This window comes from Nansenia antarctica, assembly GCF_963989245.1.
Source record: "Nansenia antarctica genome assembly, chromosome: 1".
In the NCBI taxonomy this organism is placed as follows: Eukaryota; Metazoa; Chordata; class Actinopteri; order Argentiniformes; family Microstomatidae; genus Nansenia; species Nansenia antarctica.
Genome location: NC_137674.1, coordinates 65,769,699 through 65,788,435, shown reverse-complemented (window position 1 = coordinate 65,788,435; position 18,737 = coordinate 65,769,699). Strand labels below are relative to the sequence as shown.

General features: G+C 49.3%; 1 protein-coding gene across 1 annotated transcript; it reads left to right on the top strand.

Moving 5' to 3' along the window:
- Positions 1-981: 981 nt before the first annotated feature.
- LOC308152165 (DBH-like monooxygenase protein 2 homolog) lies at positions 982-10,587 on the top strand (the record flags this gene model as incomplete). The annotated part of the gene is made up of 12 exons (XM_080525085.1): positions 982-1,260; positions 1,697-1,843; positions 1,994-2,146; positions 2,731-2,886; positions 3,376-3,478; positions 3,660-3,832; positions 4,000-4,091; positions 4,668-4,764; positions 5,468-5,598; positions 5,755-5,860; positions 6,320-6,446; positions 10,532-10,587. The coding sequence occupies 12 exons, from the start codon at positions 982-984 to the stop codon at positions 10,585-10,587; spliced, it is 1,620 nt and encodes a 539-aa protein (XP_080381211.1).
- Between the last annotated feature and the right edge of the window lie 8,150 nt (positions 10,588-18,737).

Sequence of the window (18,737 nt, the reverse complement as noted above, 5' to 3'; positions counted from 1 at the left end):
GTGAACTTTTAAATTACATTAAGTGGTTGAAGACAACGCGGCGTTTTTTAGCCCTGCCAGCTGTACATCATTATCTTTGTTTTGTCACTATTTGCACTTCTGGTTATATGCATAACTGCATTTTGTTGTTGGTACTTGCACTCAGCAATGACAATAAAGTTGAATCTAATCTAATATCTGTCTAATATCTCTGATAACGCTAAACCACATAGGATTACCCAATTAGCCAAGCCAGATGAACAAAACTACGTGCGAAACAGCCGCGTAACACATGCAACAACCTAAATAATAAATACACATCTGAAAACTATAACATGTTCATTAATAATATTTCGAAATTCTCACCTGAGCTGCATTTGCCATTGTATTTGTAATTCTTCTTCTTCTTCTTCTCAATTGCGTGTTCAAATTATTGTTCGTTAAATGTCCTATAAAATGTCAAGTATATCCAGCTGCAGACATCAAATCCATCACCCGGAAACGTGATGGACCATACGTCATCATACCGCGGTTACTTACCGACGCGCTTACGATGACGCGCTCCAACCAAATGGTACATCACATTTCCGGGTGATGGATTTGATGCCTGCAGCTGGATATACTTGCCCGAGCTAGTGTCCATCGTAACTGACTTCAATTTTCCCGGAAGTAATTGCTCACATACTACATTTCTCGCATACTCAAATCTCGCATACTGTACAGTGTGAACGTACTACATACTCAAAATCTACGTCATATCTAGTATGAGTAGTATGCTAGTACGCTATTCCGAACACAGCCCCAGACAGCAACTTCATAGACTACACTGTTCACTATGCACCGCCCACACGCAGGTGTAGGAAATAGTAATTACCACTACACCTGCATATAAAACGCTGTCGTCGTGTGATGTTGCGTTGAATTTGGGATTGGGACTCTCGTTCTCTCGCTGCATCTCCGTGACAACACATGATGTGTCCGAATATATCTCAGGGTGACAGCATGCGCTTTGTCCTCCTCCGCGTCCTCCTCTCTCTACTCCTGGCCTGGTCTCCTTGTACGGGGGCAGATGAAGATTACGTCCTGCCCTTCACGGAGCACCTGGACCGGGATGGGGACGTCACCCTGAGGTGGGGGTTCAGTGAGGTCCAGGGTACCATCACGTTTAAGCTGACCGTCAGGACTACAGCCTGGGTGGGCTTCGGGTTCAGTCCAAACGGGGGCATGCCGGGATCCGATATCGTCATCGGAGGAGTCGGACCCGACGGCTCCTACTTCACGGTAAAAGTCAACATTTTAAGTCATTTTGTTTGGGGGAATTTTCATTGAGTATTTATATTATGGAGGAGTTGTATGTTATTACTACATGTCTACTGTTACCACTTGACACAACAGATTATGGTAGTGTATTGTAGTTTTAGTTATGGTATTAGAAGCACTTACACTTGTGGAAATGTTGTAGCATAAGCGGATGATGATTGATTGCTAATAGTAGTAGAAGTATTCATTTTCAAAATTCCAAATCTGAATTTTGTGTTTTGGTCTTCGAAGTCAGACGTGAATATATGTCTTAAGATCTTTACCCCTAGCGAAGTTATTAATTGGTTAAGTTAATATTCGAAACTTTCGCTTTGTTGATGCGAAGAACGATGTAATTAAAGTGTTGCATTGTAATGGCAGCTATTAGGCCACATCATTATTTATGTCTGCCCTGTAGGATCGCCATGCCACAGCATTCAGCCTTCCCTTGGTAGACCTTAAACAGAGCTACACTCTCCTGTCCTTGACTGAGGTCGACGGTCACACCACCATGACCTTCAAGAGGTCCATCCAAACATGTGACACAGACGACTTCCACATCGCTGTAAGCCAACACTTCACCAGACCTGGGTTAAATACATATCACTAGGATCCTTGGTGTTATTGCCCATGGTTGTAAGGTTCTGTTGTCTGCCGTACAAGTTAAAGGTTCATTGTTGCCCATCAAGTCTGCTCTCCCTTCCATCGTCTTTAGGATGGTCCCATCAAGCTGATCTACGCCTATGGAATGACTGATAACATCGAGTACCACCAGGACCGCAGAGGAATCAAGGAGGTGAACCTGCTCAAGTACATGCCCAGAGCCATCCTCCCAGACAGCAACTTCATAGACTTCACTTTTCATGATGTAAGTTTGACTTGATGCACTAGGAATGAGATCTGAGGAATTCTGGAATGTTTTTGTCTTGTGGATCCCCACACCAAGAGGTCAACATGGTACCTCTCAAACCATGTGTTGATGTGTAATGTTGCAGGATCATAATACTTTAACCACAATGCCACCTTGAGGATAAGCTTTGAATTACCTCTTGATGTGATCGGTCAGTTGGTCAAACATTTCTGTTCCCTAGTTACAGTATGATACTGTAATGTAATGCTACAAGTAGTATATTAAACCTACATGTCATTGTGGAATGGAATGCTACTGCATGATTGTGGTAACCCACTTGGCTAATCTCTTTCCTTGCAGTTTATTATCCCTACCAATCGCACACACTACCAATGCAAGATCATTGCAGTACCGAAGCTGAATGGGAAACATCACTATTATCGGGTACATTTATCTAATTTAATGGTTTTCTGCCACTTTATGAAGGCTGGTAATTACACTTTTCACTCCCTGAACAGGGGTGTTTTGTTTAACATGGGTTACAATGATATGTCCTTATTCACACTCTCCTCTCTACCTCCCACTTTACTTGTTGAGTTTAGTTTGAGCCAGTCCTTGACAATGTTGACCTGATCCACCACATGGTGCTCTATGGCTGCCCATCATCTGTGACCAAGACTGACGAGTGGACGTGCTATGAGACTGAAAGAATCGAGGACTGTTGGACAAGGAAATCAGGCTGGGCAGTAGGAGCAGGGGTGAGAGACTGCCCCCTTCTGGGGATGCTGTGTACAAATGCATGTAGAATTGGATGAGTCCCGCGGTGGCGCAGCGGTCTAAGCATTAGCCTCTAGTGCAAGCTGCCCACCGGGGACTGGGATCGAGTCCCGGTCTCGCCAGACCCGGATATGGCCGGGGCTCACAGGGAGCGGCATATTGAGCGGCCGCTCCCAAGGGGGGTATAGGACTATTTCCGGACAAGTATCCGTCGCGCAACACCGCCCCCGTCTGGTGCTGGAGTAACGGTGTCGGGCTCGAGGAGCCAGACAGCTAGTCTGCCTGGCGATCTCCTCTGGGGCTGCCGGCCACGGGGTCGTGCGGCGGATCCTACGCAATAGGCAGGGGGTAATTGGGTGAAAAAGGGATAAAATCAGAAAAACTAATTTAAAAAAAAGAAGAATTGGATGAGTAATGTTTTTGGCCAGGGAAAAGTGATAAATGAGTATCTGCATCTTCTCCGTCCCTAGGCGTTTGAGCTTCCGGAAAATACCGGTGGTTCCGTCGGAGGAGAGTATGATGCCACCTTCTACAGGCTGGAAATACACTACAACAATGTCAAACACGAAGCGGGTAACATTTCAGTCAAATTATGATGTATGAACAGATCAGCTACTTTGCAGACCAAGAAGTTGCTGATGCTTCAAGGAAGTTCTGGTTAAAGCTTGGGCCTCTGTGGCAGTTAGAAGTAAAAATTGCATGCAGTGTTTAGCTCTGGCTGTGTCCATCACCCTGGCTACTGTCACCCCTACAGGCCGGAGGGACAACTCAGGGATGAGGATGTACTACTCTGCCCAGCTCAGGCAGCATGACGCGGCTGCCATACATTTAGGCATTGGGGTGCTTCCCACATGGGGCTACGCCATCCCACCCCAAGCCTCAGCCTTCCACAGCTATGCCATGTGTAACACCTCACGCTTTTCAGAGGTACGCATAGATGCCATGAAAAGAGGTGAGACTATTGGCTACAAAAGTCATTGGAGAAACAGAGGTGGGATCCAGCATGGTGTCTTAACAGAAAGGGAAGTTTGACATGGATCCTGTTGAAGATCTGCCCTTATTCCTCTTCCTGTCCTGACTCTCCTCCTTCCCAGTTCCTGGCTGACCCTATGCCTGACCTCCAGGTGTTTGCTGTGGCCCCACACACTCACTTGGCCGGGAGGAAGTTGCGAGTCGGCCACTTCAGGTGAGGGGGAAGGCTCCTATTGAAGGGCTGCTCCCAGAATTAGTCATGACTAACCTCATCTCCTGGCTAATGGCAAATGGACTGCACTTGTATGCCTTATTCCAAAGCGCTTTACAATGGCCTCATTCACCCACCCATTCAAACACACATTCACACACCAATAGCGGCAAGGTGCCGGCCTGCTAATTGGGAGCAATTTGGGGTTCAGTGTCTTGCCCAACGATACCTCGACATGAGGGGATCGAACCGCTGACCTTGCGATCATTAGATGCCGACTCTACCTCCTGAGCCGCTCCATTATTGCACATTTGCCAGGAATAAGGACTGGCTTTACTAGGAGTGAAGTCTTTTTGTCATATTCAGATGTCTGCGAATTGCACGACTGCCATGCGTAGCTCTGAATTAGAAACGTGTGCTGCGTAAACGTGAGGTAAAGCCAATGGCTATGTGACCGGCAGTTTCTCCTGGTTGTTCTAAGTGTTGAGCACCATCAAGTGGTTAGAAGTTATACTGTGTTAACTGGAGTAGCTGTGTCTTTCTAACGCTTTGAGCTCTTGGTGGTTTTACCATGAACAGGGGCGGAGAGGAACTTGACATACTGGGCTTTGATGACGACTACGACTTTGAGTATCAGCAGATTAACCACCTTGGGAACATTAAGACAATTAAACCAGTAAGTATTCATGTAAATATTGTTGTAATCCACATTACAACAATTGTCATTGTTATTACTTGCATGTACTCTATATGAAGGCCAACTACAGGCAATGAGCTTAAAGTCTAACCCGTAAATCTTTGTGTCTGAATGGCCTCTGATGGTGCATGTTGTACCTATGGACCTGATGAGGGGGACATTCCAATGTGTAGTGTTTGTGGTCTGTTGATGTCAATTCTTGGTTTTGGAGTTACTTCTAAAGCGAAAATAATTCTCTCCCACTGCAGGGTGATGTGCTTATGGTGGAGTGCACCTATAATACTGTTGATCGCACAGGACCAACAAAGGTGAGTGTACTGTATACACTGTTAGTGGGGAAAAAGGGTTACAAAATGGTTCTTGGACTGTCCCTGTGGAAGAACCCTTTCAGCTTCTAGGTAGAACCTTTTTACTTACAAACCTGTTACACTCCTGTGCTGGTATTATGTCGCTGTTCCATAACTTCTCATGTCTCAGTTAAAAAAATATTTTAATTGATTGAATAATGAAAGACATTTCCACCCACAGTAGATTAGATTCAACTTTATTGTCTTTGCAGAGCTCAAGTACCAGACAACGAAATGGAGCTTAGCATCTAACCAGAAGTGCAAATAGTGATAAAACATTTTTTATTAACAAATTAATTCATTGTCAACATCTGTGTAATGTTTTCCTCTGACAGATGGCATTCGCGACCACGGACGAGATGTGCCAGGTCGATATCTTGTACTACCCAGCAATTGCCATCAACGAGTGCTTTAGCCACCCAAACATACCCTACCTGGCAGCATTTTTGGGGAAAGAGGAAAAACAGTAAGAGGAAGTTCACAGTTTCAAAAACACAGGGCAGATTTCCACTGTTCGACTGAAACTACATATACACACACTAAATGGCATATGTACTGTAAATCGGTTGTTTCCACCATGACTGTTGAATCCTGTTATGTACTGTGTCTTTGAACCCTGCAGATTGATCCAGGAGATTATGACCCAATCTTGGGACGAGGAGGCCATTTTACGTCATGAGGCCACAATGAAGGATATCCCTCAAATCGAATTCATCCGAGACATACATGTAAGCATCTCTGAAACATCTCAGGCCATCTCCCTATACTCTTCTCTTCCAAGGCTGTTCTTCATCATGTCTATTTAATGTGATGACAATGTTAGTATAATGAAAACTGATTTATCTGCTAGTGTGTTCCACATGAACTACGAAGGCCCCAGAGGATCAATAGTAACATATCCTTACACTATGCTTTCAGAAGGAAGGACACGTCAGTCATCTCACCCTTCTCCCACATGCTTTCTAAAGCTTTGCCAGTTCTGGCTACCAGTGTCTTTTAAATCTATTTCTTCTACTTTGCTCCTTCTATACAGAGTAACTTATCACTGCATTTTGAGGGAATGATCCAGAACATGAAAGTGTTCCCATCAGAGCCTTGCAGGAGTGATCTGGTTACATCATCGCCCACAGTAGCCTCCAAAATGACAGCGCCCTCAAAAGGAGCTCCTGGCTTGTGGCCCTCAAAAGGAGCTCCTGGCTTGTGGCCCTCAAGAAAAGGAGCTCCTGGCTTGTGGCCCTCAAAAGGAGCTCCTGGCTTGTGGCCCTCAAAAGGAGCCCCTGGCTTGTGGCCCTCAAGAAAAGGAGTTCCTGGCTTGTGATCTCATCTGGAAATGCACTGCTGCTGGTCTTGAAGGCTGTTCTTCAGTGAATGTTGGCTTGAAAGACATTTTTGGGCAAATTACTATTATATATATAACAAGTAATTATTTTTGTTTGGGGGGAAAAAATGTGAGATTTTTTTTACATCTGATTTTGATTAAAATCCCTTCAACTTTACTGATGTGTGCTTTCGTCTTTTTCCATTTCAATATATTATTTGTCTGGTCAGTACCTGCAGGTCATCTCATGCAGCTTTTTACAACAAACGAGCTAGGAAGTTGGGGATTTCCCATGTAGCAAAATTCTGCAACGAAGCCAATGCAGGTTGACTGTGGAAATGCAGCTGGATATACTTGCAAATATATGAAAAAGCGGCAATCCAACATACCTGTCAACGCCATCTTTGTATAGATGCGGGTGTACTGAATAAAAAATGTGTTACTATCTCACATGCATACACAGATCAGAGTGGTACATAATAATTGGGGTCCATCCATGCTGCTCCGCTGTGGGCGGCCTCGGCGGCGGGTCACCTCCCCGTGGTCCGGACCCTCCTCAGACAAGGCGCCTCAGTCAACAACACCTCTACGACCAACTCCACCCCCCTGCGAGCCGCCTGCTTCGACGGCCACCTGAAGATCGTCTGCTACCTGGTGGAGCACATGTCTCTTTACCTTTGACGTGATTCTGTTGTGTTTGATATGTCATATGTCCAGTGTACTAATGCAACCCATGTATGCTAACCATTGTTTTTGTTTTGTAACTTGACAATACCTGTGCTGTCTGATTGTTCTGTTGTGCAAATTTAATAAAATATTATTTATTTTTTGCGGTTAAGCCATTAAAGCCGAGCGGCGATGTTTTATATAGCAGGTGATCAAATACCAAGATATCCTGAGCAGTGGCGGCTGGTGCTAAACATTTTGGGTGGGGCACAGGTTATGGGGGCATGCTCCACGGGGAAGAATATCAACTTTAAAATCTGGATTTACAGTCGATTTTAGCATGAGAATAACAGTGTTTCCCCTAGGTTTGCTGCCTTGGGGGGGTGGCATGGACCGTGGCATGGACCCCCCCCCCCCCCACCAGGGGGTAAGACCCTGCGACATACCAGCGTCATGTCCAGGGGGTGTACTAACTTGTACATTAAGCCGCCTCACGCTACGGAAACAGGAGATAGGCTCCTTCCCTATGAGCCATTAGGCTCGAGAACCATCAGTTCTCAAGGCTACTTACTTATGTGGTCTTGACTACCTGTCCACTTTCTCACCTGGTTCTTGCTCTCTCTCTCCTTCTCTCCCTCTCTATCCTCCTCTCTCCCTTTTGCTGTCAACCAAAAGGCAAACATAACAACCTGAGTATTTATAATCTAATAAGAGGTATAAATTGATCCATATCAATTTATAACATAATTATAATTGAATTTTGGATTGCTGTGGGCAATGCAGTCAGATAATGTCATTTTGACTTTACTCTCTCACCTGGAAAAAAAAACATGTCCAACTATACTATACAAAACAGACATTTCAAATGCTTCAATCCACTGTCCATGTACTGTAAATATGCCATTATGGTATTACCAATGAAGCCCAATTCTAGCAGAATAAGAAAGATTGTATATCTAATTTAACTTAAGTAAAATAATAAAGTGCATCCAGTTAGCTCTTTAGCTGGCATGTGTGCAGCAGACTAGCTCATCTCATCACCTCTGAGCTAGCTAGCTAGCTTGATAGTTCTTTGACACTATTTACAATGGAATTATAGTCATTGTCAAGTGTCAGTCAGACACTTTCTAGTCACAATAATAACGACCAATTTTAACCAACTTTCTCTGTCAGAACACTCAGCAATTATATTAGCTAACGTTTCAACTTGCTTACTTTCTATCTGAAGACATCTCACCCGGCAAAAACTCTCTCGCGTCGCGCGCACAATGTTGTATTTCTGGTTTGGAGCCGGAAATTGCAAAACGTCACGTTTGACGTCAGACTTAACAACCGGATATTCAGGGATATTCAGGGCATTTTTTTTTTTTACTACCCCTAGTGGTAGTGGCCCTAGGCTGCAGCCTAGGTAAGTCTATAATCTGCGCATGCGGCCGAGAAATAGGAGACAGACAATTGGAGCGCTGCTACAGCTCACGTGTAAGCCAAAAGTATTTGGCCTGCCATAGACTTGCATTCGGCCGGCGCCCCGACTCCTCCCCCTATGTATTTTAACAGTGAATTTTACACACACACAGATAAAATGTTGATTGTATTGGAGGATTTTTAATGAATGCTGATAGGCGCCGACAGAATATCAGCCGCATTTTGTGAATAAACAATGTTTATTTTTTTTAAAAACTTTTACAAATCGCAACTAGGAAGTGAAGGTGGGGGTGGCGCCCCAGCGCCCTCTATCAGCCAGCCGCCACTGCATGGGACGCATGCACACACACACACACACACACACACTTTGCTCCTCATGGGTGCTTTTACATGTGAGTGTGTGTGTACTGTGCCCCTATTCTTGCCCAACCAGAGGGGAAGGATTTAAACACACACACACTCATGGGTCCTTTTACATGTGTGTGTGTGTGTACCGTGCTCCTATTCTTGCCCAACCAGGGGGAGGATGCAAACACACACGCACGCACGCACGCACGCACACACACACACACACACACACACACACACACACACACACACACACTATTAGGAATAGCTAGGCTAGATGGGTACAGAAGGCCGTTAGACAGTACTTCATCAGTAGGTAGTGGTGGTCTAGTAGTGGATAGTGAGTTGGACTTGTGATCGGGAGGTTGTGAGTTCAAATCCCGCCTGAAACCACACCAACTACTGTCCCTGTAATTCATAATTGTAAGTCGCTTTGGATAAAAGCGTCTGCTAAATGGCTAAATTAAATGAAATAGTGGAACTTTGTCCGACTCCAAACCAACATCCATCCACCTCTCAGTTTGTTGACGGTAGATTTGCTCTCTCTGCTGGAAACAATATGTACTGTTTCTAAATAAAGATTATTACCTCTTTATTCCAGAGAGTACACTCTGGTTTCTCTTCAGATCACAGTGATTGCTTCTCGGCCTTTTGGCTAAGAGCAAACTCTGGTTTCTCTTCAAGAAACGCACAGGCCTTTCGCCCTTACTAGAGACTTCTATTAAAGCTAGTCTTCGGTGGGGTGTGGGTTTTTGTGTTTTTTTTGAGAAATCTAGGGTTTTTCCTTTTTCCTCACTAGGCTCTATGCCCCTCCTTTTTTTCTATTCTTGGTCGGGGAGCACGTCTTCTCAGTAGGTGGCTTGACCGCTGCTGGGAGGTGGCTCCCCCGACCCACCCCCCCCTCTTTGAGCGGAACAGGCCGGGATCCGAGAGGAGCTGCCGGAGACCCGCGACTCTTCCAGTAGGTGGCCTTTTCACCACTGGGGCAGTTCGGCCGCTGGGCAGCCCCCCTCCAAAGAGCGGAAAGGCCGGACCCCGAGAGGAGCTTCCAAAGACCGCGACTCTTCCAGTAGGTGACCAGTAGGTGGCCTGCCCGCCACTGGAGCCACTGGAGCACGAGTTCGGCCCCTGGGCAGCCCCCCTCCAAAGAGCGGAAAGGCCGGACCCCGAGAGGAGCTTCCAAAGACCGCGACTCTTCCAGTAGGTGACCAGTAGGTGGCCTGCCCGCCACTGGAGCCACTGGAGCACGAGTTCGGCCCCTGGGCAGCCCCCCTCCAAAGAGCGGACAGGCCGGACCCCGAGAGGAGCTTCCAAAGACCGCGACTCTTTCAGTAGGTGGCCTGCCCGCCACTGGAGCACGAGTTCGGCCCCTGGGCAGCCCCCCTCAAAAGAGCGGAAAGGCCGGACCCCGAGAGGAGCTTCCGAAGACCTCGACTCTCCCAAGCACGCCAGAGGTGAGAGAGGGCCCAACACCCACCAGCCGACCCAGCTGAGCCAGTGGACCCCAACCAGACCAGGAGGGAGGACAACTATAACATCTAAGCTAGGAGCGAGAGGGACACAGGGGAGTGCTTTCAAGACCGTAGGTCTTTGGCCACCTGGTGTCCCCACTCGCTCTCAGGTGTCCCTCTTTTGTCCCCAGACGGGAACCCAGTTCCAGACCCAAGCCAGAGTCCAAAATCTGCCGTGAGGACCTGAGAGGAACAACACCCCTAACCTAACGGCAAGTACCCTATTCCCCCCCCCAAAAAATTATCTACAACCTCCCCCTAACCCTATTCCTCTCCCTCCTTCCTCCCTGATCCCCCACCCCCCCCACCCCACTCCAACGATGAACCCCGGAGCGATGCGGCGCTACAACGCCGTCAGGTTGACGCTCAACCCAACTGAGGAGGCTGCCATGGATGGAGCCCCCCAACAGAAGACTGCCAGACCAGTAACAACGATGACCCGCCTGGAATTCAGCAGGGCGGTTCTACAGAGAGGTATGGGCTTTGTGCCGTCTGATCTAAACTGCCTGGTGAAGCCCCCTGGGCCGAATGAATGTTTTGAAGTGAGCTTTAAAACCCCCCAACTGTTAGAGGAATTCTGGACCTTTCATAGGATTAATGAACACAAACCCCCACTTAACCGTTTTACAGCCCACCCACTAACGGATTTAGAATCAAAAGTGGTCACAATTCAATTCCACAATGAGGTGATTCAGGAATATGATATTGAGGTGTGGCTACACCGTCATGCCACCCTTAAATCGGGGGCCCGGATGGTCCTGGATGAAGACGGAGTGTGGACGGGGGCCAAGAAATGGCTGGTGCAACTCCGTCCGGACCCGGAGGGGATAGGCGGAGTCCAACATATCCCCAGCACCATCAACCTGGGGAACAACAGGGGCTCCGTCTACTACTACGGTATGCCGAAGCTCTGCAGGAACTGCGGCCAATTGGGCCATCTGGCAGCGGCCTGCAAGGCCGTGGTATGTAAAATCTGCCGCCAAGACCACCCGACGTCGGAGTGCACCACGACCAGACCTTGCAACCTGTGCGGGGGACAGGGGCATCTTTACCGTGACTGCCCAAGTTCCTATGCAAGTAGAGCCCGGGGCTATAAATCCAACCAACCACCACCCCAACCCCCACCCCCACCCCAACCCACACCCCAACCCCCACCCCAACCCCCACCCCAACCCACACCCCAACCCACACCCAACATGGAGGAAGAGAAGGGAGAGACGGAGGAGGACCGGCGCCCGAGCGATGGAGGGGACGATCAGAGCTCGAGCGACGGAGAAGGAGAAGGAGAGGAACCAACCGTCCCAGCACCCCCTACAGACAACCTCAACACCCACCCCCTCCTAAACCCCATTGCCACCTCCACCCCCTGCAAAAACACCATGAAGGGGGAGCCGGCCTCTATTGAGATAGCCACCAGCAGCACACCGCAGATCCACCTCCCCTCCCAATCAGACAGTGAAAATGACTGGAGCTTGGCTCAACCAAAACGCAAAAGACCACAAAAAAAGGCAATCCGGAAAAAACCAGACAAAAAGACTACTCCAGAACCCAAACCCCAACGCCATACAGGTAAGCCGGCTCCCCCCCCCCCAAACCCTCCTCCCCACCCTCTTCCTCTCTCCAGTCATCACATGCTCCTCACCCTGCACAGCCCACCAGCCACCCCCAGTCCATGCTCACCGGACCGTACGGGCCACCGAAAATCACCTCATCAACAACACAGATGAGGGGGCCACCAGGCAGTCAGAGGGGAGACAACCCCCACACCATGAGCAGCCAAGGGGAGGTACCACACTATCTGGCCCCCAACGACCCATTGGAGGGCCTCAACCTCATGTGCAATAACTTAGCAAAAATTGGAACAAACCAAATCCAAGAACCATGAGGATAACAATCTCATCTCTCAACACCAGAAGCCTCCGGCAACCAGACAAACGGGAGGTCGTCTACCAGTACATCACCCAACATCAGTCAGACATGTATATCCTCCAGGAGTGCGCCATCCCATTCAAGGAGATGGACGCCACCCTGGAGGAGGAATGGACACGGGGGGACTCTCTCTGGTCAGGCTCAAACATTGATAGAGCTGATGGGGTCGGCATTTTGGTGGCCAACCCTTTTCTGCAGACCAAAAAGGGGGAGGTTGTAGAGAGCGGGCGAATCCTGGTTCTGGACCTAGAGATCCAGGGTTCGCCGCTGAGGGTCATCAATGTGTACGGCCCAACCAACGTGGCCAAGAGAGTCTCCCTTTTCAAGAAACTTCGGTCTCTCCTCCTCATCCCCACACCAGTCCTAGTGGGGGGAGATTTCAACTGTGCCCTCCGGGATGAGGACCGCAGCAGGCCCAGGAGAGACCGATCCACTACAGAACTTCAGTCCATCATAGACGACTTCCAACTGGTAGACGCCGGTGGCACCTCCCCGCCGACACACACAAGGGTGAGTTCCTCCGGGAATTCTTCCTCCAGGATAGACATGTTCTTGCTCTCGCCAGGTCTGAGGATGGGAACCCTGACCAGCCAGGCGGCCCACTTCTCGGACCACAGGATGTTGACAGTGTCCCTGGAATGGGATGGCCAAACAAGAGCGGGTAGGGGTACCTGGAGGATGAATACATCGATCCTTCAGGACCCAACAGTGGTGCATTCCTTCTCCAGGCGCTACCTGGAGTGGAGGACCCTAAAAGAACTGTTCGACTCCCCGATAGAGTGGTGGGAGATGGTTAAGGCCAGGACAAAGGGCTACTTCGGGTCAGTCGGAAGGAGGAAAGCGGCAGAACAGAGGGCCAGGTTTCAACACCACAACGCGGCCCTCCAACGCCTAAGTCTCCTACAACTGGGTGGTCTGGATGTGGCCCGAGAACTGGCTGAGACCAAACAACACCTTGCCACCCTCTACCGGGAGCAACAACAAAAGAAACAGTTCAGGGAAAAACTCCAGGGCCTGGAGGAGGAGGAGAAATGCACACGCCACTTCTTCCGCAAGGCACGGTCAAAACACAAGCCTATCCTGTCCCTATACGACACCAATGGGGACACCGTGTCAGACAGAGGCAACATCCCGGGGGTGGCAAGAGAGTTCTACGAGAGTCTCTACAACATCAAGACAACCGACGAGACTCTCATGGCCACCTTCCTGGATGGTCTGGACCGGGTCCCCGAGGGTGGTGAGAGTGAGAACCCAGAGCTGACCACGGAGGAGCTCACCCGGGCCGTGCACTCCTTGAATACACACAAGGCCCCTGGACCGGATGGGATCCCAGCAGAGTTCTACAAGACTCTCTGGGATCTCCTCAAGGAGGACTTGGCGGAGGTCTTCAAAGCCGTCTACAGGGAAGGGAGGCTTGGAGAGTCAATGAGACAGAGTACGGTCACACTGATCCCCAAGAAAGGGGACCTCAAGGACCTCCGGAACTGGCGCCCCATCAATCTCCTCCCAGTGGACTATAAAATCATGACAAAAGCCCTCACCCAACGGTTTCAAACCCTCCTCCCCTCAGTTATAGCCCCTGACCAGACCTGTAGCGTCCCCGGTAGGTCCATCAACGACAACCTGCTCCTGGTGAGAGACCTCATCCTGCACTCCCAGGAGCGGAGGTCCCCTTTAGGCCTTCTCAGCCTGGATCAGGAGAAGGCCTTTGACAGGGTTAACCATGGTTTCCTGCAGAGGGTGCTGAGAGGCATGAACTTCCCCCAGCACCTGCTCAACTGGACCGAACTCTGCTACAACAACATCACGAGCAGAGTTCGGATCAACAACCAGTTGACAGACCCCTTCCCCATCAAAGCTGGAGTACGGCAGGGATGCCCCTTGGCCCCTCTACTGTACGTCATCTACCTGGAGCCGTTCCTACGGAAGATCAGGAGCTCCCCCAACATCATGGGCTACCCTCTACCAGGGGCCCGGGGGGAGAGGCTCAAGGTGGTGGCGTACATGGACGACATTACCATCGTCGGCACGGATAGTCGCTCCATTTCCACAGCAACGAAAGTGGTGGAGGACTACTGTGCAGCCACGGGCGCCCTGATCAATAGGGGTAAGTGTGAGCTGTTTCTGTCGCAGCACTGGCAGGAGAACCTGGCAACCTCCTTCCCTGTAAAGACGGAAAACATTAAGCTGCTGGGGATCACCTACCAGAAAGATGGAGGAGCCTCCGGCAGCTGGAAGGAGACCATCCGCCAGGTCCAAAAGAAGATCTGTGAGTGGAGTGCACGGCCTCTCACAATGACAGGCAAGATCCTGGTCCTGAAGGCTATTGTTCTTCCCATTCTCCTTTACCTGGGCAGGGTGTTTCCCCCAGACAGAGCAGTATCCAAAACCATCGAAAGGATCATGTTTACCTTTGTCTGGGGGAGCCAGATGGAAAAACTAAAACGCACCACCCTGTACAAAACAGTGGAGAATGGGGGGAAAGGGGTCCCAGACATCCTAAACATCATTAGGGCACAGGGACTCTCCAACCTCATCAACAACATCAACAACAAAGATAGGAAAGCCAGGTTCTTTGAAATATACTATGCCACACCCATCCTCCGGACACTCAGGGTGACCGCATCAATAAATCACACTGTGCCCTACAGCTGGGACCCCCCTCCTGTCTACAAGATATGGAGGGACTTTGCCTTCAAGACAGGATTGTCCACGGCTGGGCTGGCCTCATGGAAATACAAAGACATTATGACCTTCATAAGGTCGAAGGAAACCATTACTCACCCCAAGGCCAGCACAGCCGTGGACTCCAAACAGGTATGGAAAAACATTAATCATAAATGTACTAACAATAAACAAAAAGACATTGCCTGGATGGCTGCTCATGGTTGTCTCCCCACTAGGGAATTCTTGCATAGGCGGCACATCGCAACGACTGAGAAATGCCCCCACGGATGCACGGACACAGAACACATTAACCACCTGTTCTGTGAGTGCCCCGTGGCCAGGCGGGTCTGGGCCCTGTTTGTTCCCTCTGTCTCCCTAAACAGCCTGCTGACCCTGCCCCGCTTGACGGGCGAGAACATCCTGTATGGTCCTCCCGGGGGGTGCACAACCCCCCAACTACAACAAGAGTGGAGGATCATCAGCGCCGTCAAGCAGGTACTCTGGGAGACGAGGAACATCAGGGTCTATCAGAAACAGAGCGTCCACCTGACAACCCTGAGGAGGAGAATCACCCTCTGCCTCAGGGACCATGCTATTGTTGACTTTAAAAATAACCCGGATCAAGCAAGAGCGGTGTGGGGGGTGGAGAGATGGAAGGACGTCATCCTCTAAACCCCCCCCCATGCCGCGCCGCATCGACCAACCCCCCCCCACCCCGGGCCTACCTCACTACACCACCAGTTCCTGCACTATCACCTTCACCACCGTTCCAGCACAAGCCCTGGTCAGCAGTATCACCATCACAAGGACCAGGAGAGGAGCAGCGCACAACACCAACAGGGAAGTTTACTGCACCTTCCACCACCTACACATGTACACAGCACTGACCCACTTCCTACCCTCACCAGAATATCACCACACACAACCCACAGCCGAACCAGCCGTCTCTGCCAGCACCACCAGCACCAGGATGACCAACACCACTGGGTCACAGGGAAGTACTGATCACCCGCCTGACACCAAAATGCACACTACACAAACCATGCACACCTCCCTTCTCTCACTCCTGTATCTTTTCAGGCACATGTCATATCCAGCTCTGACACCTACCCAGGCTTCCAGACCCAGGAGCAGAGACCGGCGGGAACCACCACGTCACCCCAGCACCAACCCCAGGTTCCAACTCAGCGACCCCAAACCCCCTGTTCCGGGCCCCCCCCCCCCCAGCTACAGGCCCAGTCCCCTACCCGCCAACCCCCAACCCCCAGCCCGGAACAAGCTGAGAAGAGCCAGGGAGCTTTTTCCCTGGATAAGCTGTGTACAGGTTTTTCGCCTCTGCTTGCCTGCCATGCGCCGAGCTCTCTGGGCCTCTCCTCGGGGGCTTCCGGTCGGCCTGCGTGCTCGATCTGCTCCGCCGCTGGGGCGCCTGGTCCGGCTAGCCTCGTGAAGGGCTACAGGAGTCTGAGCCTGGTGGGCTGGGCCGGATGCGCCGGTGGTGGGGCGGGTCGGGTGAGTCGGGTGTGTGGGGTCCCTCGGGGGAGGGAGGTGGGGGAGCCACGGCTTTGCACTGGTGGGCAAACTGGATAGTAGTCGCTCTACAACTAGAGGGCTGCAGGGGAATTTTTTTCCCGGATGCACAGCGAACAGGTTTTTTACCCCTGCCTCCTACCGACACTGGAACCTGGACACTGAACACTGAACATTACACTACACTGGACAATACACTGAACACTGAGCACTTTAGTTAGTTTAATGTTGGTTGTTGTTGAATGTAATGTCTTAAATGTCTGATTGTTTGATTAATTGATTGTATACACGGTGTTGCGTTTTTATAAAAACCAATAAAAAACACCTTTATTCCAGAGAGAGGCGATCACGGGTTGTCGGAAAAACGGCTGTTATCGCTAGTAGCCTGAGTTACAGAGAAGTTACGGTTTGGCAAGATATGTGCAGACTAGAAAGCAATGGTCGAAAACAATATCGCTGATGGAGTACAACATTGAAATGCTATTTGGTGGAGAAAAAAAAGATGAAAAGATTAGGTCCCGCTATATTGCTCAGGCTGCACTACAGCGTCTATTCACAGGCGCGATCCCACTACTGAGCGGCACGGGGGCTTTGGCCTGCTCCGTTTCCGGCCTGGGCCGGTGCACCCCTCCTTAGACGACCTGGTGGTCCCGGGCTCCCCCAGGAGCACCATATCGATACCGAACTTAGTGCGGACACCCGATCGGCATAGTGCACTGCAGCTCAGAACTCCTGAGCTCAAACGATCCGCCAACCTCAGCCTCCCAGCAGCTTGGATTACAGGCGCACGCCACTGCACCCGGCGAGAGAAGGAGAGACTTTCAGGGCTTTTGAGTTACAAAATCGTGACGTCACCACGTGCATTCCCAGTGGCCTGTGTCCTCCAGTGGACACAGGCGGAATTGCAATTGTTACATTGCTGGTTGTGCCAGTTTAAGCTGTGTCAGTCAACAACAGACTCTAAATAAAAGAAAATAGAACTCGCCACTGCCTGCGACCCAACCATTCAGCGCAAGTCTTGTGCTATAAATAGCCTACACTTGATAAACCAAGCTGTGATATTATTTATCGTCTTAAAAACATCTTAGCAAGAGGCACTTCAACAATTATCATAACGTTTATTATGCATCATCTCTTTTTATACAACCTAAATGTACATTGATCAGGAGTTGACAATACTACCGAATGAATGAAAATTAATGAATTTCTATTATTTTACGGTACTCAATTATATTTGAACCATTTTCTGGGTCTACCAGTGTATATGTTACGGTACATGTGGGGAAACTAAGGTTAGGGTTAGGTGCTAGGGTGCTACGGTTAGGGTTAGGATTAGGGTTAGGGTTAGACATGCCAGCATGTACCAAGTCGACGTAGCACCTACAGTATATCTCAAAAGTGAGTACACCCTTTAGATTTTTGCAAATATTCTGTCATATCCTTTCAGGGGATAACACTATCTTAATGAAACGTTGATATAACTTAAAGTAGTCAGTGTGCTGCTTGAATAACAGTATAGATTTATTGTCCATTGAAAATTACTCAATACACAGCTGTTAATGTCTAAACAGCTGGCAACAAAAGTGAGTACACCCCATAGTGAACATGTCTAAATTGTGCCCAAAGTGTCAATATTTTCTACCCAGACCTCCTCTACCCAGACCTCAGGTCGCAATCCTGTTTTCAATGTCACCTGGGGCCTCATTCATAAAGAAGTACTTGAACGTCATCTTTGACTTTCACGTAAGCACAGTTTTCTAAACGGACGTAAGCATTATTTATAAAACAGGCTGAGATGGTTTAAAGTTGCGTACGTCCTTCCTATAAATACCAACGCAGGTAAAAATGAACGCAGGTGAATGAGGTTTGTATTAACACCCTGTGATAGAGGCTGAATTATAGCGGCTGAATTAAGACAAGTGCTATAATATAGGGTAGGCGTTCGTCTGGAAGTGGGAGAGGGCAGAGAAGGGTGGCTTCTCTGTAAGTTGCATTTGTAACGTTTGATCATGACAACTAACCAGGCACACAGGCACATGATTATACTTTACTCAAGTTGTAAAAGAAAATCAGGCGAGGTGGTGGATTTGATAAGAGGACAATTTTAGCATCCCCTCGCCAGTGACTTCAGTGTCAGTAACTGTCATTGCATGTGCGTGCCCCCTCGCACCTTGAAATAGCAGTAATACCACGTTCATTGATAAAATGACATTA